This window comes from Carlito syrichta, unplaced genomic scaffold, assembly GCF_000164805.1.
Source record: "Carlito syrichta isolate Samal-C Ts95f unplaced genomic scaffold, Tarsius_syrichta-2.0.1 Scaffold306767, whole genome shotgun sequence".
In the NCBI taxonomy this organism is placed as follows: Eukaryota; Metazoa; Chordata; class Mammalia; order Primates; family Tarsiidae; genus Carlito; species Carlito syrichta.
Genome location: NW_007250863.1, coordinates 537,838 through 561,182, shown reverse-complemented (window position 1 = coordinate 561,182; position 23,345 = coordinate 537,838). Strand labels below are relative to the sequence as shown.

At 38.8% G+C, this 23,345-nt stretch overlaps 1 protein-coding gene across 2 annotated transcripts in view; it reads left to right on the top strand.

Annotated features, from left to right (window-relative positions):
- Positions 1 to 14,765: 14,765 nt before the first annotated feature.
- Positions 14,766 to 23,345, top strand: part of BCLAF3 (BCLAF1 and THRAP3 family member 3) — a 46,323-nt gene continuing 37,743 nt past the window's right edge. For both annotated transcript variants that reach the window (XM_008063346.1, XM_021715169.1), the window contains exons 1-3: positions 14,766 to 14,835; positions 18,363 to 18,935; positions 19,308 to 19,964. In XM_008063346.1, coding sequence (XP_008061537.1) covers positions 14,795 to 14,835; positions 18,363 to 18,935; positions 19,308 to 19,964 — 1,271 coding nt within the window. In that variant the 5' untranslated portion in view covers positions 14,766 to 14,794. The remainder of the gene's footprint in view (positions 14,836 to 18,362; positions 18,936 to 19,307; positions 19,965 to 23,345) is intronic.

Here is a 23,345-nt window from a genome sequence, read left to right as displayed (position 1 = left end):
TTTCTTCTATTTTAGTTGTTATTTCTTCCATGCCATTTCTCATTTTGTATATTTGTGCTTTCTCCCTTTTTTCTTAATGACGTTATCTAGTGGTTTATCACTTTTGCTGATTTTTTTCAAAAGCTACAGAATTTTGAATTATAAATTAGATCTGTTTTTCTACTTTCTTCTTCATTCTCTTCCTCTATTTTTATCTTTGTGAATTCCTTCCATATATTTTCTTTTCGTTTACTTTGTTAATTTTTTTAACCTTGGAAACACATTCATTTATTTTTATTCTTTCATTTTTACTGATAAATATGTTCAGTGCAGAGAATTTTCCTCTGATCACTGCATTAAATGCATCCCATAGAACCTGATATGTAGTGTTTTCATAGTCATTATTTCTTTAAAAATTTATCATTTCAGTTCTAGAATACCCAGGAGTTGTTTAATAGGAAGTTTTTACATTTCTAGGTGGAAGGGCTTTTTTTGTTTGTTTGTTAGTAAATTCTAGTTTTATTGCATTATAAGGAGACTTATTGTTTGTAATGTTTCTACTTTGTGAAAATTACTGATGTTTTCTTTGTGACCTAATACATGATTATTTTGGTGAATATGATATGGGCAGTTGAGAAGAAACTGTATTCTTTAGTACTTGAATATTTGATAAATATCCATAAGATTTACTTTATTAATTATATTGTTTAGATCTTCTGTCTCCTTATTTTTTGGTTCACGTAATATGTCTTGTACTGAGAGTGGTATATTAAAGTCTATCGTTGTGCTTCTATCTATGTCTCTTCACATCTCTTGTAGTTTTTGTTTCATAAAGGTGGTTGCTGTGTTATGGTCATAAAAATATGTAGATTTTTATGTTATATCTTCATTATGGGATATGGCTTATAGTATTAAAAAGTGTCTGTGTCACAGTTCATGCTTTGGGATATGGATTCTGCTTTGCCTAATACCAGGATTGCTATCTCTACTTTTTTTATTTTCATTTGCCTGGTATACTTTGTCCATTCTTTTATGTTTAACCTTTGGGGTCACTTTTTAAAATTTTTTATTATCATAATAATAATAATAATTATTATTATTATTTTACATTTACCAGTTTATTGTAAAGGCTACAACTCTGGAACAGCCAAATGGAAGAGATTTATAGGGCAAGGGAGAGTGGTGGGGGAAGTTGACAGGTAGGTAATAGTGGTGGTTAAATACATGGAATCGCTTTGGTTTAGATACGTCTTTTGTAAAACTCCTTGAGTTTTGTTTTGTGAGCCAGATTGAAATTTATTGTAATAGATGAGTTAAGCCTGTTCACATTTATTTTTAGCACTGATATATTTGACCTCAGCTCTATCATAATATTTATAATTATGTGTATTTTGTTATATTTGCCATTTCTTTCTTGTGAGAGGTATATATTTTGCTCTTTTACTTAAAAAAAAACTGGGGATGTGGGGAGTATTTAGGAAAGTTTGTATTTTTGTTCTAATCATTTACCTTTGTACTTACATCTTTTAAAATGCCCTCAATTCCTCTGTCTGCTTAATTCTCTCCCCCACAAGTGTATGTATGTGTGTGTGTGTGTGTTTGTGTGTGTGTGTGTGTGTGTGTGTGTGTGTGTGTGTGTAAACATTGCATCCATGTAATCAAACTAGGATAATGATAGGCAACAGTGGGGCTCTGTATCCACTTGCTGCTCCTCCATACTGAAGAACTAGTGATAACACCTAACTCCTGTGGCCAAAAGATCCAGCCATGCTCAGGCCGGCTGGCTTTCTCTTCTCTCTGATCTGCTGTTCACTCTCGTTCTGTGGGCTCTGAGTTGTGTAGTTCTGTGATGGGTGTGTAGCTTCTTTGTTGCAAAGGTTTTCCTGGGGGAATTTTTATTCTTTGCATTTGTAAATGCTGAATTCATATTTAGTATGGAATTTCTGTCAGTTGATCTTTTTTTTCTGTAACAGCTTTATTGAGATAGAATTAACATACGACACAGTTTACGCATTTAAAGTGTACAGTTCAGTGTTTTTTTTAGTCTATTTGTAGAGTTGTGTAACCATCACCACAGTTTAATTTTAGGACATTTTCTTTACTTCAAAAAGAAACGCCATGCCAGTTAGCTATTACTTTCCTCCCCCCGCCACCCCTTTTCCACCCAAGTAACCTCTAGTCTACTTTCTTATTTCTATGAATTTGCTTATTCTGGACATTTCACACAAATTGAATCATACAACATGTGGTCTTTTGTGACTGATTTCTTTCACTTAGGATCATGTTGCCAATGTCCATCTGTGTTGTAGCATGAATTAGTACTTCATTCCTTTTTATGGTCAAATAATACATATTCCATCATTTGAGTATACCATAGTTTGTTCATTCACTCATCACTTGCTGCACATTTGGGTTGTTTCCACCTTTTGCCTATTACGAATAATGCTCCTATGAATATTTGTGTGCAAGTTTTTGTATGGACATATGGTTTCATTTATCTTGGGTATATATCTAGGAGTGGAATTGTTGGGTCATATGGTAATTCTATATTTAACTTTTTGGAGAACTGCCAAACTGTTTTTTGAAGTAGCTGTACCATTTTACATTCCTACTGGCAACGAGTGAGGATTCCAATATCTCTGCATCCTTGAAACACTTGTTATCTATCTTTTCTATTATAGCTGTCCTTATTGATGTGAAGTGGTATCTGTTATGGTTTTGATTTGCGTCTCCCTAGTGATTAGTGTGTTGATTTGGTTATTGCCTTCATATCTGGCATATCAGGTTTTTCCTCCCAGTTCCTTCAGTGGAACTGTTTCTATTATTCTCTCTTCTTCACTCTTATTATTCCATTTTCTAGTTGCAATTTTTTTTACTCTATCAAAATTTGCAGTGATTTTATATTAATCATCTACCTTCATCCTCATCTTTCTTTTAGTGTCTTATATGTGTATTTACATATTTTAAAATACTCACCATCAATCCTTTTGCTGACATTTTCCCAGTTATCATTTGGTTAAATAAAGCTCATACTCTAGTAGATTCCTTAGGAAGGACTGGTAAGTGCAGAATTCTATAGACTCTTGTAAGTTGAAAAATGTTTTTCTGTTGCCTTGATATTTGAGGGACATCTTGACTGATATAAACTCTTTGAGTCACACTTATTTTCCTTGAGCTTTATTGTTTAATGCTGCTTTGTTTTTTTACCTTGCTTTGTATCTTGGTTTGGAAAGGTCTCATAATCTAATGCTTTTGGATTTGTAAGTTATTTATTCTTTTTATCTGAAAGTGTTGAGAATTTTATCCTTATGTTTGAAACCAAATTGTTTTTACTAGGCTATGTTTCAGAGTTATTTTGATTAATTTTCCTAGGTACCTGGTGAACCCTTAAATGTGTAGATTCAGGCCGGCATTGGCTCACACCTATAATCCCAACACTTTGGGAGGCCAAGGCAGGAAGATTGCTTGAGCCCAGGAGTTCAAGACCAGCCTAGGCAACACAACAAAACCTTGTCTCTGCAAAAAATAAAAAAATAAAAATAGCCAGGCATAGTGGCGTGCACCTGTAGTCCCAACTACTTGGGAGCTGAGATGGAAGGATTACCTGAACCCAGGAGGTTGAGGCTATGGTGAGCCATGATCATATCACTGCACTTCAGCCTGAATGACAGAGTGAGACCCCAACTCAAAAAAATAAAAATGAAATAAAGACATTGCTGACAAAACCAATCATAATGACAGCAGTATCATTTTTTTTTAAATGTGTAGATTCAGATATTTCAGGTATTTTTAAATTTCTGGAATGTTTTCTCGAATTATAATTTTAAATATTAGTTCAGTTCTATTGTTTGGTTTTTCTTCTTCAGGGACTACTATTATAAAAATATTATTTTGTCTTTATCTAGTTTTCTATTTCCACTACTTTTTCTCTGATCCTTTTTTTTTTCACTCTGACCCTTTCTTTCCTTCTCCCTCTCTTTTCCTTTCCCCCCTCCTTTTCTCTTTTGCTCTCTCTCTCTCATCCTCTTCTCTCACTCAGTGTCAATTTTATTTTCTTGGTTATTTTCCTGCTTTCTTTCAGTGTCCCTTTAAATTTTCATTTACATTTATTCTCTCTTGGGTACTTTGTAATTTATTCTTCACTTTTGAGATAATTTAGTTGTTTTCCTCCCATTTTTTCTTGAGTTCTGTTAACTTTTTTCTTCCATTTCTCACTGTTTTTTGTTTTTTTCAGTCTATTTCCAGTATTAGTTTGTGAATTTCTGATTCAAGCTAGGTTTTTAAAATATTCTCAAATGCTTTTGAATATATTCAAATCTGTTTGAAATACAGGCATACCTCAGAGATATTGTGGGTTCAGTTCCAGACCACTACCAATAAAGCAAATATTATGTAGTAAAGCGAGTTACATAATATTTTTGGTTTCCTAGTGTATATAAAAGTTACGTTTATGCTATATTGTAGTCTATTAAGTGTGTAATAGCATTATGTCTAAAAATGCACATGCTTTAACTTAAAAACACTTTATTGTTAAAAATGCTAATGATCATCTGAATCTTCATCAAGACAATTTTTTTGCTTGTAGAGGGGCTTACCTTAATGTTGATGATTGCTGATTGATCAGGGTATTGGTTGCTAAAGATTGAAATAGCTGTGGCAATTTCTTAAAATAAGACAGTGGTGAAGTTGGCTGCATCAATTGACTCTCTTTCATGAAAGATTTCTCTGTAGCATGGATACTGTTTGATAGCATTTTTCCCACAGTAGAACTTCTATCAAAACTAAAATCAATCCTCTCCACCCTTGCTGCTGCTTTATCAACTAAGTTTATGCACTGTTCTCAATCCTTTGTTTTCATTTCAACAACATTCACAGCATCTTCACCAGGAGTTGATTCCATCTCAAGAATCTACCTTCTTTGCTCATCCACAAGAAGCAGCTCCTTATACACTCAAGTTTGATCATGAGCTTGCATGAATTCAGTCACATCTTCAGGTGCCACTTCCATTTCTACATCTCTTGCTGTTTCCACCATACCTGCATTGACTTCTTCCACTGAAGTCTTAAACCTCTCAAAGTCATCCATGAGGGCTGGAATCAACATGTTAATATTTTGACCTCCTTCTATGAATCACAGATGTTAATGGTGAATCCTTACCAGAAGATTTTCAATTTACTTTTCCAAGACTCATCAGAGCAATGACTGTCTATGGCAGCTATAGCCTTACAAAATGTATTTCTTAAATGATAAGACTTGAAAGTCAAAATGTCTCCTTGATCTATGGGCTATAGAATGAATGTTGTGTTAACAGGCATGTAAACAACATTAATTTCCTTGTACATCTTCATCAGAGTTCTTGGGTGACCAGTTACATTGTCAGTGAGCGATAATTTTTTTTTTTTTTATTTGAGTTGGAGTCTCACTCTGTCGCCCAGACTGGAGTGCAGTGGCCGCTCCCGGCCACCGCAGCCTCGACCTGCTGGGCTCCGGCGATCCTTCCGCCTCAGCCTTGCGAGTAGCTGGAACTACAGGCGCACGCTACCATGCCCGGCTAATTTTTTATTTATTGTAGAGATGAGGTCTCGCCAAGTTGCCCAGGCGGGTCTCGAATCCGCGGGCTCAGGCAATCCACTCACCTCAGCCTCCCAAAGGCACAGGATTACAGACTGAGCCACCGAGCCCAGCTTAGCAGTAATATTTTTAAAGAAATCTTTTTTTCTGAACAGTAGGTCTCAATAGTAGGCATTAAATATTTAGGAAACCATTAGGAAATCAGATGTGCTGTCATCCAGGCTTTGTTGTTCTATTTACAAAGCATAGGCAGAGTAGATTTAGCATAATTCTTAAGGGCCCTAGGATTTTCAGAACGGTCAATGAACATTGGCTTCAACTTAAAGTCACCAGCAGCATTAGCCCCGTACAAGAGACTCAACTTGTTCTTTGAAGCTTTAAAGCCAGGCATTGGCTTCTCTCTAGCTATGAAAGTCCTAGGTGGCATCTTCTTCCAACATAAGGCTGTTTCATCTACATTGAAAATCTATTGTTTAGTGTGGCAACCTTAATCAATGATCTTAACTAGATCTTCTGGATAACTTGCTGTAGCTTCTCTATCAGGACTTGCAGCTTTTCTTTGTACTTTTATGTTATGGAGACAGCGTCTTTCCTTAACCCTCATGAACCAGCTATTACTAGCTTCAAAGTCTTTTGCAGTTTCCTCACCTTCATAGAATTCAAGAGAGTTCAGGCCTTGCTCTGGATTAGGCTTTGGCTTAAGGGAGTATTGTGGCTGGTTAGATCTTCTATCCAGGCCACTCAGACTTTCTCCATATCTGCAATAAGTCTGTTTCACCTTATTCATGTTTTCACTGAAGTAGTACTTTTAATTTCCTGTAAAGGTGTTAATTTTGTATTCATGACCTGGCTAACTGTTTGGTGTAAGAGACCTAGCTTTTGGCCTGTCTTGGCTTTTTATATGCTGTCTTCACTAAGTTTAGTCATTTCGAGCTTTTAATTTAAAGTGAGAGATGTGCAACTCTTCCTTTTACCTGAACACTTAGAGGACATTGTAGGGTTGTTAATTGGCCTAATTTCAATACTGTTGTATCTCAGGAAATAGAGAAGCCTGGGGAAAGGGAGAGAGATGGATTGGCCAGTCTGTGGAGCAGTCAGACCACACATGACATGGATCAAAGTTCACCATCTTATATGGGTGTGGTTCATGGTATCCTAAAATAATTACAGCAGTAACAAAAGATCACAGATCACCATAATAGATTTAATAATAATGAATAAGTTTGAAATATTGCAAGCATTACCAAAATGTGACCCAGAGTGAACACATGCTATTGGAAAAATGATGCTGATGGGCTTGCTCAATGCAGGGTTGCCACAAGCCTTCAACTTGTACAAACTACAGTATCTGTGATGCTCAATAAAACAAAGCACAATAAAATGAGGTGTCCCTGTACAGACTTGCAGTTTTCTTCTGCTTCATGGCTTTTGGGGGAAGAATTTTCCTCAGGTAAGAAATTCTGTTTTTCTGCTTTCTTGTCAACACATGGGTGCCATCAGACTTTTTTTTTTCGGGGGTCAGGGGGTCAGGGTCTCACTCTTGTAGCCCAGGCTGGAGTGCAGTGGCACAATCGTGGCTCACTGCATCCTTGACCTCCTGGGCTCAAGCAATCCTTCTGTCTCAGCCTCCCAAGTAGCTGAGACTAGAGGCAGGCACCACCATGCCTGGCTAATTTTTTTTTTTTTTTTTTTTTTTTTGGTAGAGACGAGGTCTCACTAAGTTGGCCAAGCTGGTCTTGAACTCCTGGGTTTAAACAATCTTCCCACCGCAGCCTCCTAAAGCCCTGGGATTACAGGTGTGAGCCACTGTGCCCAGCCAACCATCAGACTTTACAATTTTTGCAGATCTCATGAGTGTGAAATAGTATCTTATTCTTTTAATTTTGTTTCCTATATTCTTAGTGGGGTTGAATACCTCTTCATATGTTTATTGGACATTTATGTTTCTTGTCCGTTGAAAATGAGAAGACTGGCACTACCATTTATTGAGATTGGGCAGACTGTAGGGGGAACAAATTTTGAAGGAGGGACAGAAGTTTGCCCCTGGACATATTTACAGCATCCAGTAGACTGCTGGTTATGGAAGACAGGAGTACATAGAATAGGTATGAGTGGGAGATGTAAGTGTGGGGGTTGTTAATTTGTAGAGAGTATTTAAAGGCATGAGAGTGTAGATAGTGAGAAGTCCAAAGACTGAAGTCACTGTTCAGAGCAACAGTCCCTAACCCTTTTGGCATCAGGGACCGATTTCATGGTGGAAGACAATTTTTCCATGGACGAGAGTGGGATGGGGAGAATCCTCAGGCATTAGATTCTCATAAGGAGCATGCAACCTAGATCCCTCACCTGCACAGTTCACAATAGGGTTCACACTCCTATGAAAATCTAATGCCACTGCTGATGTCACAGCAGACAGAGCTTGGCTCGCCCACGGCTCACCTCCTGCTGTGTGGTCCAGTTCGCAACAGGCCATGAACTTGTACCGGTTCATGACCTGAGGACTGGGAACTCCTGGTTTAGAGGATGACTGGGCTCACTGTTAAGAGTTACGGTGGTGAGGGGGTTAGATGAGGATAAACCAGCAAAAGAGACAGAATTAATTGTTATGGAGGTAGGAGGAAAACCAGGAAAGTACAGTATTCTGGAATTCAGTTGAAGAAAATGTTTCCAGGAAGAAGGCATGTCATGTGCTGCTAGTAGGACAAGGAGGAAGGTGCGGGGAAGGGGCGGTGTTGACCATTGATTTAGTAACATGGATTTCATTAGTGATCTCGGCTAAATCAGTTTAGTGCAGTGATGGAGTGATGGTCAAGCAAGAATGGGAGGAGAAGAATTGGAGGTAATGACTGTGGCATACAGGTTGCCCTTTTGAAGGCAATTTGATTGTAAAAGGAGAGAGAAGGTAGTAGCTCCAGGGGTATGTGGCTCCAGAAAGATGGGAGAATTACACCAGGTTGTGTGGTGATGGGATTAATGGAGCGGGGAAAGCAGTGTTGTACGAAAAAGAGAATTGCTGGAGCAGGGTCCTTTAGCTGGGTGAGGGAATGTGTCCAGTGCTATCTTAGTGGGGTTGGCTTCTTTTGGTACCAGCATCCTTTTGGGATTCCATGACCTTGCTGTCCAGTTGTCTATCTCCTTTTCTCTGTCCAGAGACAGAAGGGTTCATTCACTACTCCTGGCCTCTCACAGTTTACTGTGAAGTAGCAATATAAGTGAATGTCTTCTGTTGCTTACATCTTTTACCCAGTCCCAAACTCTACTGGTGTTTCAGTCTTGTTCTCAATGTCTCCTAAAGCTTGATTTGTTTGATTAACTTTGATAGTCACAAGTAAATTAGTTTAAATCAGGGATCATTCAACTTTTTCTGTAAAGAACCTTATAGTAAATATTTCAGGCTTTGTGGACCACATAAACCTCTGTTGCATATTCTTCTTTTTGTTTTTAACAACCCTTTAAAAATGTAAAAACCATTCTTTTTTTTTTTTGAGTCAGAGTCTCACTGTGTCGTCCAGGTTGGAGTGCAATGGCACACTCACTGCCACCCAGCGTCGACCTGCTGGGTTCCGGCTCAGTCTTCCAAGCAGCCAGAACTACAGGCGCTCACTACGATGCCCTGCTGTTTTTCATTTATTTACTTATTGTAGAGACAAGGTCTTGCCAACTTGCCCGGGCTGGTCTCGAACCCGCAGGCTCAGGCAGTCCACCCGCCTCAGCCTCCCAAAGTGCAGGAATTACAGGCTGAGCTACTGAGCCCAGCCATAAAAACCATTCTTAACTCAGGTATATGTTTAAATTAACTCTCCCTCTCTTATTTATTAAGCCCCTGAACTAGTACTTTTCATTACCAGCTAATGCACATTAAGCAATTGCAAACAAAATTTCTAAAAACTAGCTTTACTGGATATAATTTACTGGTTTAAAGTGTGTGATTCGATGGTTTTTAGTATTTTGCAGAGTTATTTATGCAACCATCTTTATAATATCTGATCTAATTTTAGAACATTTTTATCACTGCAAGGTTAACACTTTGCAGCTTTGAGGTATAATTTATGTGCAATAAAATTAACCATTTTTGAGTGAATAGTTTGTATTTTAATAAAGCTAATTTTAATACTAACCAAAGGAAAATATTCTTAGTAATACTTATTTTATTCCATGTAATAAATATCACTTGTAAACATTTTCTCCCAAGTGATTTCCATTTTTTCCCTTAAAACCAGTGACTCTCTAGCCCTTTGACCAGTAGCATCCACATCACCCAGAAACCTGCCAGGGGTGGGCCTAGCAGTCTGTTTTAGCCAGCCTCTCTGCCTACCCCCAGGTGATTCTGTACACACTAAATTTTGAGAACCACAGCTCCAAGTTATATTCTTGTGTGGAATTGCTGGGCTGTGGGATGTGGGTGTGTTCGACTTCACTGGGTTCTACCAAACTGTATGTGACCCTGGAACAACAGGTTGGAACAGTGTGGATCCACTTATGTGAATTGTTTTCAAGCAAACACAGATTAAGTAGATAGTATTTGTGGGATGTGAAACCCACCTATACAAAGGGCAGGCTTTTCATATACCCAGGTTCCACAGGGCTGAGTGAGGGACTTGAGTATGCATGAATGTTAGTGTATGTGGGGTCCTAGAATCAATCCCTCTTGTATATTGAGGGACACCTGTGCTTTCAGACTGGTTATACTGTATTCATATATAATTCACCTAGCAGGATCTGAGATTTCCTGTTGTCCCACATCTTTGCCAACACTCTGGAATATGCAATTAAAAAATTGTTTTTGGTCAATCTGATGTATGTGAAACGACTGTGATCTTAATTGTATTTGCATTTTCCCAATTACTGATGAAGTTGAACATCTCATATGTTTATAGGCCATTTGAGTTTTGTGTTCTGCAATAGAGTCTTTTGCCTATTGAAATAAATACAATTATGTAAATAAGTACTTACAATGTATTGAAATAATTGCAGAATAAACCCAGATTTCCCAAGGAGGAAGAAACTCAGGGGGGAAAAAGTCAAGAAAAGAGTCCCAGGGGCTGTGATGGTCAAGGGTTTTGTCAAGCTAACTGAGGGAAGGCCATCCACATGGTAGGAACAGCCTAGCCTAACCAAGAAAGCAGGTAGTGTGCTGTGGTGGGCTCGTAGGGTATGCGGAGGAAAAGACACATATGAGGCTGAGAGAAAGGGAGGGAGTAACTAGATGTGTATATTTTATATTTGTTTAAGCTTTCACTGATTGTTGAGCATTTGAGTTATAGCTAGTTTTGTGCTTTTTAATTCTTACTATAAATAAAGATAATATAAACATCTTAGTTTACACAGTTGTTTTTTTTATTTTAAATTATCACCTTAAAATAATAAGTTTAAACTAAAATTACTAGAGTAGAGGAAAGGAGGCATGCTCAGTTTCATATCATCACCACAATGAGATACCACTTCTTACCCACTAGGATGGCTATAATAAGACAGATAGATAATAGCAAGTGTTGATAGGGATGTAGAAAAATTTGAACCCTCATTCACGGCTGGTGGGAATGTAAAATGGTGCAGTTGCTTTGGAAAAGTTTGGCAGTTCCTCAAAAAATTAAACATAGACTAACTCAACTATTTCACTCCTAGATATATACCCAAGAGAAATGAAAATATGTGGTCATACAAAAACTTGTACACAAATGTTTACAAGAGACCTATCAAGAATAGCCAAAGGCAGAAACAACCCAAATGTGCATTTAGAGACGAGTGACTAAGCAAACTGCAGTATACCCATGCAATGGAATATGCATTATTCAGCCATAAAAAGGAATGAAGCACTGATCCATGTTCCAACATGGACGAACCTTGAAAACATGATAAGTGAAAGAAGCCAGTCACAAAAGAACACATATTGTATGATTCCATTTATGTAAATGTCCAGAATAAGAAAATCCAAAGACACAGAAAGTAGGTTCGTTGTTGCTGGAGCTAAGTGAGGAAGGGGAGGAGTGGGGCATCGCTGCTAATCAGATCTCTTTCGGGGGAATGTTCTAAAATTAGATGGTACTGATGGTTGTATGTCCCTATGAATTATACTAAAAAACATTGAATTATATACTTTAAATGGGTAAATTGTATGACACATGAATTATATCTCAATAAATAAACCTTTTATTTAAAAAAATGCAAAAAAAGATTACACGCCCCCTCCCCCAAATTCTGCTTTTTCATTATCACCAGCAGTATTTTCTGCTCTTTACCCTACCACAGACACAGTGTTTGAGTTTATTATTTTTGTTCAATTGAACAGGTGTGAAGTGAAATCCCAAGGTTTAATTAGTATGTTTCCCAGTAGAATGTAATCTTTATCAGGGCAGGAATTTTTACTTGTATTTGTTCACTACTCTATCCCTAAAACAGTGCCTGGCAGATAATAGGTGCTCAGTATGTTAAATGAATACATTTTAATATTTTTACTTAGCAAATGTTAGTTACCAAGTACACATTTCTTTAGTGTTTTTTTTTTCATAAAACTTTTGAACTCATTGTTCCTCCTAGCCTCAAATTCTTTTTGGAAAGAGGCAGTGTATAACTACATGAATTTAATTGACTGCACTTCTTCTGGTGAGTGATCTAGTCCTTTGACCTTATATGCTTTTACTTTTTTTTTTTTTGAAATTCACAATAACAATAATTCGCAAGTATTTGAGTATGAGGACCCACTTTTAAACTGATGTCTATGTAATAATTGTACTTTTTGTATATGTAGGTGGAAAAACTGCATAGTGACAAGAAGCCATTTATGCTTTTGTAATCAGCACAGTATCTTCAGAAATTTGGAAAATTGAGGTGTATAATATATGAAACTTATTTATTCTGTAGTCTGTGCGTGGTAGCTATATGATTATTCACAAACCCATGGCAATAACTTTGAAAACCACAAGGGATTTGGGACTAGTAAGTTGGGAACTACTTAATTACAGTACCAGAACTGAGGAGGACTACTGAGATGTAAATAGTAGGAAGAGTATACCCAATTATGTGTTTTTAAAACTCACTTCCTAAAGCTATTGGTTTATTTTAAAGACCAAAGAATGTTTGAAAAATCAAGTTAAGAAGTGCCTTTAAAAATTTACTTATTTAGCCGGGCTCGGTAGCTCAGCCTGTAATCCCACGCCTTTGGGAAGCTGAGGTGAGTGGATTGCCTGAGCCCGCGGGTGCGAGACCCACCTGGGCAGCGAGACCTCATCCCTACAATAAATAAAAAAATCAGCCGGGCGTGGTAGCGCATGCCTGTAATTCTGGCTACTTGGAAGGCTGACACGGAAGGATCGCCAGAGCCCAGCAGGCGAGGCTGCGGTGGCCAGGAGCAGCCACTGCACTCCAGTCTGGGCAACCGAGTGAGACTCCAACTCAAAAAAAAAAAAAATTTACTTATTTGACAGTATTTGTTTTAGCAAAAAATCAGAAACAAACTAAATGCCTAGTAATGCCCAGATATATTTTGGGTATATTTATCTGGTGGAAGGTTAGGCAGCAACTGAGTATTATAATTAGGAATTGTAATTCTTATAATCTAACAATTTAAAAAGCAGGGTATACCATCACGTATTCCTAAACATTTTGACTATGAGTATGTGACATGTTTCTGTACATGGTGAAAGACAGGAAAGTAATAGTGGTTGTTTACAGACAGAGGAATTCTGGGCAGTTTTTTCCTCTTTTTGAAATGCTTATTTAGCAGTTGCTGTGTGCCAGATGCCAATAAACTCTTTTCATGATTTAACTCAGGGGTCATCAAACTACAGTGCATTTGGTCTGCCAGTCTATTTTTGTATGATCCTTGAGCTAAAAAATAGCTTTTGTATTTTTAAAGTTGATTTTAACAAGCCGGGCTCGGTGGCTCAGCCTATAATCCCGCGCCTTTGGAAGGCTAAGGTGAGTGGATTGCCTCAGCCCGCGGGTTCGAGACCCACCTGGGCGGTGACACCTCATCTCTACAATAAATTAAAAAAAAATCAGCCAGTTGTGGTAGCGCATGCCTGTCATTCCAGCTACTTGGAAGGCTGAGGCGGAAGGATCACCAGAGCCCAGCAGGTCGAGGCTGCAGTGGCTGGGAGCAGCCACTGCACTCCAGTCTGGGCGACAGAGTGAGACTCCAACTCAAAAAAAAGATTTTAACAATATAGTGTATTTAACCCAGAATATCCAAAATATCATTTCAAAAAAAGAAGAAAAAAACCCCCCAAAACCAAAACATAATTTCAATATGTAATCAATATTAGAACTATATTAATAAAATATTGTACATTTTTTGTATCAAGTCTTTGAAATCTGATGTGTATTTTACACATACGGCATATCTCAGTGTGATGTAGCCATGGTTTTACATTTTTATTTTTATGTTTCTATTTTTTTTTGAGTTGGAATCTCACTCCATCGCCCAGACTGGAGTGCAGTAGCCGCTCCCGGCCACCACAGCCTCGACCTGCCAGGCACCGGCGATCCTTCCGCCTCAGCCTTCCAAGTAGCTGGAACTACAGGCGCGCGCTACCACGCCCGGCTAGTTTTTTATTTATTGTAGAGATGAGGTCTCACCAAGTTGCCCAGGCAGGTCTCGAACCCGCGGGCTCAGGCAATCCGCTCACCTCAGCCTCCCAAGGCGTGGGATTACAGGCTGAGCCACCGAGCCCAGCTTTACATTTTTAAATAGTTGTTTTGTTTTGTTTTTTGAGTTGGAGTCTCACTCTGTCACCCAGACTGGAGTGCAGTGGCTGCTCCCGGCCACTGCAGCCCCGACCTGCTGGTCTCCGGCGATCCTTCCGCCTCAGCCTTCCAAGTAGCCAGAACTACAGACAGACGCTACCATGCCCAGCTAATTTTTCTGATTTATTGTGTAGATGAGGTCTCGCCAAGTTGCCCAGGTGGGTCACGATGTTTTTTTTTTTTAAAGAAAAAAACAGGTGTGACAGAGATCTTACATGGCCTGCAGAGCCTAAAATAGATACTGTTTGGCCCTTTGCAGAAAAAGTTTGCTGATCCCCAATTTAATTCATTTTTATCCTGACAACATTCCAATAGGAAGAGTGCTATTATTATTATTCTATTTCACAGATGAGGAAACTGAGGCACAGGGAGTTGAAGTAATTTTTTCGTGATGGCATTCACTGTGTTTTAGAGCAAATTGCAGGCTCTTTCTACAAACTTGCTAATATTGTGCTTCTTTGCAGTATAAAAAGTGGACAGTGGCTCACGTGTCAAAGGATGGCACGATCACGATCTAGATCCCCCAGGTGGAAACACAGGTGAGCAGTTCTTAGTTAGCAGAGTAAGCTTGGATTTGGGATGTGCTGTGACTTTCCATTTCACCAGTACTGGTACAAACTTACTTTAACAAGATCATGATACCTGGTTATTCACAGTAGGTGCTTTATCATGGTAGAGGTTGTGTTTCTAGATTTTAGGAGCTGACAGCTTTATTTAATTCTAGCTGGCAGCTAGAATTAATTCATAGTAGAAAGAAATGCCATGGCCACAGCAAGGAAAAAATAAGAAACATCCTTGAGAGCATTATATTTTTTGAATTTGTGAGTAGTTTAGAACTCTTCAGTATGTATTTCATTTTGTTTTTTTGGTTTTTGAGTCAAGAGTCTCACTCTCTTGCCCAGGCTGGAATGCAGTGGCATGATAATGGCTCACCACAACCTTGACCTCCTGGGCTCAGGTGACCCTTCTGCCTTAGCCTCCTGAATAGCTGGGACTGCAGGTGCACACCACCACGCCTGACTTAATTGTTTTTTAGTTTTTTGTAAAGATGAGGCCTCACTATGTTGTCCAGGCTGGTCTCGAACTCCTAGGCTTGAGTGAGTTTCCCTTTTTGGCCTTCCAAAGTACTAGGATCACAGGCGTGAGCCACCACACCTGGCCTCATTTTATTTTTTATGATCAATATGTTTAAAGAAATTCACAGTTAGAAAATAGGGAGTTTCCTATTTCTTCTTTATGGCAGAATAAAAGACTTTTGAATAGTTCAGTAGTAAGCCAGCTCTCCTCCTTCCTGCTTGGTAGCATCAATAGTATATATTGTTAGATTGGAGTAATTTAACAAGTCTTTAATGTACACCTGCTATAGGCAGGTTCTAGGGTCACAAAGTCAAATATGCTATCTTCCATGGCCTCAGCAAGCATAGCCAATAGCCAACTTCAGTACAATGAGAAAAAATACTGTGCTACTGTTTGGGAAAAAGTATTCCGGATCTACTGGGAGGGAATAATTCTACTTTTGTGAAAGAGAAAGGAGGATGCTAAGAAAGTCTTCAAAGAAGAGATGAAAAAATTTTAACTGGAAATTTAAGGATGAGTAGAATTTCTAAAGACAGAAAGAGTGAAGAAAAGTATTCCAGTTACAGAGAGAACTAGAGCAAAGGCATAGAGCTGTAAACGAGACTAGTACATTCTAGGACTTAAAAAAGGACCATGATTTCAAATACAAAAGGCAGACCAAGATTTTTCATGTTAGTGTAACTTGGCTATTGTGCTTGTTCATTTTGGTTATACAGTGACTAATCAATCATTTCTTCAACAGTTTTTATTTTGTAATTTGCAAGACCAACTTGTAATGGGAAGGAACTTTAGGAAGCAAAGGGACTGTAAAGAAGTGAATGATTTTAACATGGAGGGTATCACAGAGGTACTTTCTTAATAACACACAAGGCCCTGGTGAGGGGCACAAGAGACCCTGCCAAGCTTAGTGCATGATTTCCAGATTCCTTCTCTGGTTTCTTGTTAAGAACTATAAAGGGTCTGATATTTTACTCTACTGTAAACTCCCACATTAGCATGCCACAGGGCACTCCTGGGTCAGAGACAAAGGCCTTTATTACTCATAGTACAGCAGATAGCTTGAGCTTTATGTTCCTGTTGGCCCCTTACCCTGTAAGTCCCCTGAGGGCCATCATTGCAGAGAGGCTAGCTGTGTGGATACTCCAGAACAGAGAGGTTACTGTGCAGGCAGCGGGCCTAGGACACAGTTGAGGAGCCCTTATCAGGGGCTACAAACCCTCCCAGGCTTTGCCTTGGAGGAGACATTTATCTTATTATCCTGGACAGCAAACAAACCATCCTTTTGTCCCCAGGAAGACCCTATCTCTGTCTTCCAAGGCTGTTTGCCTTGGAACAAAAGCTATCAGTGCCTCTGCTCACAAGGTGCTTGCAAGGCGTGCAGAACTCAAGAGACTGTAGAGAATTATCTCCCAACAGACTCCTTGTGTCTTTTTTGTCCCTCAAGGAGAACCAAAAACAATAGCAACCATTCTAGCAACCATCAGAAGAAAGGGTGCTATGCAATAAGGCATATGATGTAAAGTGAAATAGCAAAGCGATATTTAATGTGAAGGAAGGATTAAGTAAGATATTGGGTGTTTCATCCAGTCTGAAAGTCCTCTGTCTTTGGCCATCAGCTTTTCGCCTTAGGAATGAAAGAGATCTTCTGGGAAGTCCTCAGAGGCTTCACTTGTTTTCTCCTGTGACGAGGTATAGCCAGTTAGCTGGATGGCAGAGTTTCTGCTTCAGCTAAATGACACTTGCCGGTATGTTTAGTTTGGTGACTCCAGAGGGCAGTATTGTCAACTCCAGTATATAAGTCACAGGAGGTACGTGAAGGAGGGCACAGACTTATCATTGGAAGGAAAGGGATTCATTCATGGTTGCTCCAGCTCCATGGCAGCTTCTAAGAGGGTCTATCACAAAAGCTGAAAGGATAGCTTCCTCATCAGAAGACATTAAGCCCTCAGGGAGGAGACAAGGAAATTGGGCATGTCAGATGGGGGCAAGGTCCCCAGGTGCAAAATGGAACTTTGTTATGTTCTAGATAGTGACGCACCTCTCTCTTTAAATCTAGGCAACCCAGACTGGTTTCCTTGGTTACAGGCACCTTCCTCCTTAGTGGGAATACAAGGCTCTGTGTTGGCAATGCTGAGGTACTGGAGAAGGTAGTTACAGAAAGGATACTTGGAGATCGTTATACAGCTCTACTACTCTGTGAGAGTAGTATAGCTGTATTAAAGCATTCCTCCATCAAAGTTACAAGCTGTTTGGATAGCATATCTTTCCATTTATGTGTAAGGGCACAGGTTTGGGAAAGAAAAGCAGCTTATCTATATTAGAAGTATTTATGGAGGAGGTAAGCATGCGATTCAAGTCTTAAGACCGTCTTCTGCCCCTTCTCTTCCCCAGTTAAGTATATGTGTTATGCTTCTTGATACAGCCTTAGTAGAGAAAACAGACAATCAGTTGGAGAAACTCTGGATCTGGGTTTGGGTTATAGAATCATTAAATCTTAGAATCTGGTTTATTTTCAGAGGACATGTTCAGTTTTCCAGACACTCTCCCACACATTTATTTGTGTGAATATAGCCCACTTGCTTGTTTCTTATGTGACGGTTGAACCTGATGTAAACTTTTGCTGACTGGCCCTTTGAAGTCACTGCATCTCCTTTTGCCAGAACTTTGTTGTCAGCAATCTTCCAAAGTGGATCCTGCTATATACCTAATTTGGTCCTCCTCTAATAGGACAGATATGCTCAGTTCATTTTGATAAGCACGTGGAATACATTAGTGCAGATGGAAAGAGTATGCTTGTTGAATTGGGTGTACCATAATAAGACCCCAAAATGTACAATTGAGAATGCAGATATAGCAAATTGATTAATTTAATTTGAATGGAAGAAGCAGTGGAATTCTAGGAAAAGCAAATGTTTCAGATAGGCTATATTAGACAAACTTAGTGTATTGTCTTTAAATAGATTATACTTTTCTGTGTCTATTTATATAGGTCTTTATCACCAGTACCTAGAAACTCTGAATACTACAAGCAAAGACATTCTCATGGGCATTATGGCTGTGAATATAGGAAGGATCCAAAAAGACCCATCACTTGGAGAATGGACAGTGAGAAACATGGACAGAGTAAACCAAGGATTCCCTCTCGTGGAAATATATATTACCGATCTTATGAACATAGATCGCCTTCCCCTAACATAAGAAGAAACTCTTTAGAAAGTTTTTATATGTATAAGCCTCACCGAGGATATTCGCCTGGAAGATGGGACAGTAACAGAAGATCTCAGTATATGCACAAATACTCAGAAGGTGTACCCTATAAAGAGCATGAGAGGAATTGTTATCCCCAGAAAGTGCAAGGAAGGTATATTCCTGATGACCACAGAGTTAGAGGAAGTGGGAAAGGAGGGAAACCACCTCAGAGGTCAGTAGCAGATTCTTTTAGATTTGAAGGAAACTGGCATGAAGATGAGTTGAGGCACCAGAGGATACAAGAAGAACAATATTCCCAGTCACCTAGAAGAGGCTCTGAAGACTTTGAGACAAGGAGCTCTTTTCAGAAGAGGTATAGGAAAACATTAAACCTGGGTAATTTGGTATAAAGCTTCAAATGAAAAATTCTGTTTACTTTATGGTTGAAGATAACCACCTTGAAAAGCTTTTGTCTAAAAAGATAAAAAGCATTGTAATTTAGTTATGGTCTCCTGGTAGTAGTGAAATATTTCTTAGAGTAAATAATATTGATATCTAGAATATTTTTTAAAAGATGGTACTTTCCTTTTTAACTGCCTTGTGCTTCTGTGAATTGGCTTGAGGGATTATAGGTTAACTTGCCACTGCATTCTGCATTTAAAGCCATGCTGCCCAACATTCTACACATATAAATTCTCACTTTCTTCTGTCTAGTGCAAGTGTAAACTGCTTTATGTCAACACAGGTATCCTGAGGATCGTGATTTCAGAAAATATGGACACACATCAAAAAGGCCTAAAGACGTGGAGAGGTATGAAAACAGAGAGCCTGCCAGGAACCCAAAGTGGAAGCCCGAGCATTCCCTCCCATCTTACCAAGAGAAGAAAGACCAGTGGAACCTTGGGCCCCAAACTTACCGATACATTGAGAGGGAACACCCAGAGACCAGTTCAGCAACCAAAGTATCCTATGATTATCGTCACAAACGTCCTAAACCCTTAGATGGGGACCAGAACTTTTCTGATTGGAGAACTCAGAAGTACTCTAAAGAAGAAGATAGAAAATATAGTTCTCAAAAAGGCCCTGTAAATAGAGAGTTAGATTGTTTTAATGCTGGAAGAGAGAGAGAGACTCAAGATGGGCAAGTCAAAGAACCTTTTAAGCCATCTAAGAAAGACTACATTGCCTGTCCTCATTCAAGTAGAAATGATGTTGATTTGAGGCCCTGTAATGACAAGTGGAAGGAAAAAAGAGAAGGGGATTTCAGAAAAGAGAGCGACTCTTCCAGTAACCAACTTGATAAAAGTCAAAAACTTTCTGATGTGAAACCCTCATCTGTCAATCTTAGGAAGAAATTACTTACAGTTAAAGTAGATGTGAAGAAAGCAGTAGACACATTCAGGTATTAACTTTTTTCTTTATTATAGTTAATAAATGTTTCTGTCATCTTTATTTGCAGCTTCAAAAATGGAATGTAGTGTGTTTAGAGTCCATCAAGGTGGGGATTGCCTAAATTTTCCCCAAAAAGCCCTGAAAATGTTTCCTATGATTAGTTATATGGGGGTGATCTTGTGTCTCCTTGTTTCCACATCCTATCTGCAGATGCTTAGGTCTTCTTGGGTGTAGGGCATTCCATGGAGTTGAATTTACATGTTTTTATGCTGCCAGATTTTCTTTATCCAAGAATGGACTGGGTAGAGTTCAAGAAGACCTATTCCTTGCTCAGTTTCTTAGAGCCGGTGTTTCTTCTTGCCTGAAATTCAGAGAATTTTTGAGCTGGAAGGAACCTTAGCAGGCCCTAATTTTATAGATGAGGAAAGTGAGGCACTGAAAGATGAAGTGACTTGTCTAAGAGTGACTGGGGCTCAAATCCACATGTCCCCTTGTGACTTAAGGAATGAAGTAACTTAATGTGGTTTCTGCTGCCATCTCAAAATGACTGGGACTCAACCAACTAGATTCTCCCAGATAGAGGAAATTAGACTATTTATAAGACATTTGCTTTAGTTCTTAATGGTTCTTTAAAAAATAGGCTTGTAATAGGTTCTCTTCTCTTAGAGTAGACTTATGTGCTTTTTTCCATTGTGAATGTTACCTCCACTTATGGACTGTAGCTGGCTGTGTCAGCTGAATATGTTCATTACCTTAATCTACTACCAGTATGTGAATGAACAAGCGATAGACTGTGTTGATTTGGGACATCTACATTCACGGTTGACTCATATTTGTATTTGAATAAAAAACAAGAGGAAACAAAATCCAAAGGTTAGGATGGGGGAGAAGGGAGGTAAAACCACAATTCCCTTTTTTTAAACAATATATGTTTTGACTGGATGTGTGGCTCACGCCTGTAATCCCAACACTTTGGGAGGCAGAGACAAGAGGATTGCCTGAGTTCGAGACCAGCCTGAGCAACATGGTGAGACCTCATCTCTACAATAAGTCAAAAAATTGGCTGAGTGTGGTGGCACACGCCTGTAGTTCCAGCTACCTTGAAGGCTGAGGTGGAAGGATCATCTGAGCCAGCAGGTAGAGGCTGCAGTAACCGTGAGCAGCGTGCCACTGCACCCTAGCCTGGGTAACAGACTGAGACTCTGACTAAAAAACAACAACAACAACAACAAAACACCAATATATGTTTTGTTCCTTTTCCTAAATTTAGACATGGCAGTCACCCTTCCTATTTCTTTTATATTCATTGCACTTCCAGAAAATACATTCAGCTATTCGTATATGTATTTTATGTGTGCACAGAAAGCATTTATTAGTGTGATTATAGTGGCCAGGCATAGTGACTCACACCTGTAATCCCAGTATTTTGGGAGGCTGAGTCAGTAGGATCAATTGAACCCAGGATTTCACAACCAGCCTGGGCAACATAGTGAGACCTTGTCTCTACAAAAATTTTAAAAAATTAGCTGGGTATAGTGGTACACACCTGTGGTCTCAGCTACTTGGAAGACTGAGGATCAGCTGAGCCTGGGAGGTTGAGGCTGCAGTGAGCTGTGATCATGCCACTGTACTCCAGCCTTGGGTGATAGTGAGACCTCGACTCAAAAAAAAAAAAGTAGATTATATTACAGAAAGTTAGAAAAATAAAGGGGCAAAAATCATCCATAGTTCTACTAACCTAGGATAGTAAAACCTTAAATTATTAGCATTTTAGTATAGTTCCTTTTGTTATTTTTGTATGTATGTTTATATATGGCTACCATAATATATTAATAATTTAATATCATTTTGTATGTCTTAAATAATTTTGTGCTATTATATTTCTTACTAGTTCCTAATCTTAAGAGCCCAGAGTCTGCTGTAAGCACCTAGTTTAAGAACATTACCTTAAGCTTTTTTCTTTCCAACATTGTTTTATAAAAATGTTCAAACATACAGAGGAGTTGAAAAAATTACACAGTGAACACCTATATGAAAGGGAACCCCAAAAAACAGAATTATCTTTTGGAGGGTGGGCCCTTTGTAGTACACTCAGAATTTGTTCCTCTGGATAAAACAGTCAACCAAAGTTTTTATCTGGATGTTTTGATAAGGTTGCATCATGATTTGCAGAAGAAACGTCCTGAGTTGTGGCAGACAGGTGACTGGTTCTTCCACCATGACAATGCACCTGCCCACACTGCACTGAGTGTTCAGTTTTTACCCAAAAAAACAGAATGACTCCCATGCCCCAACTTCCCTATTCACCCGATCTTGCCCCAAGTGACTTTTTTGTTTGTTTGTTTCCCTGGTGAAAAAAGACCTCAAACTTTTTGCCAGTGTGAAAGAGGTGAAACAAAAAAATGGCAGAAGCACTAAAAGGTATCAAAATTGATGAGTTCAGAACTGTTTTTGAGTAGTGGAAAAAATGTCTCGATAGGTGTATTTTGCATCAAATGAGTACTTTGAAGGTGACTGAAGTTTAAACATGTAAGAATAAATACACAATTTTTTATAAATAAGTTCTAGTTTTTTGGGGGTCCCCCCATACCCTCCACTTAGAGTCTACAGTTAACAGTTTACTTTCATAATCACATATCTATTTATTCATCTATCATTCCATCTTATTTTTTTGATACAGTATTTCAAAGTAAGTTTCAAACATCAGTACACTCCTCTTTAACTACTTTAACAGTAGTATTTAAAAGCAGTAATTAACTTTTGTTTACAGTTCTGCTTTTTTTTATGTACAATCAAATGCATAAAAATCCAACTTTTTAATAAATTAATTATACCCCCATATTGGGTAATTAAGTGTTCTATACTTAAAAGAGTGTCTGTAACACTTTTAAGGAATGCTAGAGGCCGGGCTCAGTGGCTCAGCCTGTAACCCCAGCACTTTGGGAGGCCGAGGTGAGTGGATTGCCTGAGCCCGCGGGTTGGAGGCCACCCAGGCAACTTGGTGAGACCTCATCTCTACAATAAATAAATTTTAAAAATTAGCCAGGCATGGTAGCACGCACCTGTAGTTCCAGTTACTTGGAAGGCGGAGGCGGAAGGATCGCTGGAGCCCAGCAGGTCGAGGCTGTGGTGGCGGGAAATGTGCCATTGCACTCCAGTCTGGGTGACAGAGTGAGACTCCAACTCAAAAAAAAAAAAAAGGATGCTAGAAATACCAATTTTGAAGGATTTTATTTTAATAGACTTCATTTGAGACACTGAACAGTTAATTTTATAATTTGATATGAGAAAGTGGAAGTTTGATCTTCATGTGTCACAAAAATGAGCTTCTTAAAATTGGAGCTGCTGCATTTTTTGTTTTGCATTTATAAACTGTACTGTCCATGGGGTC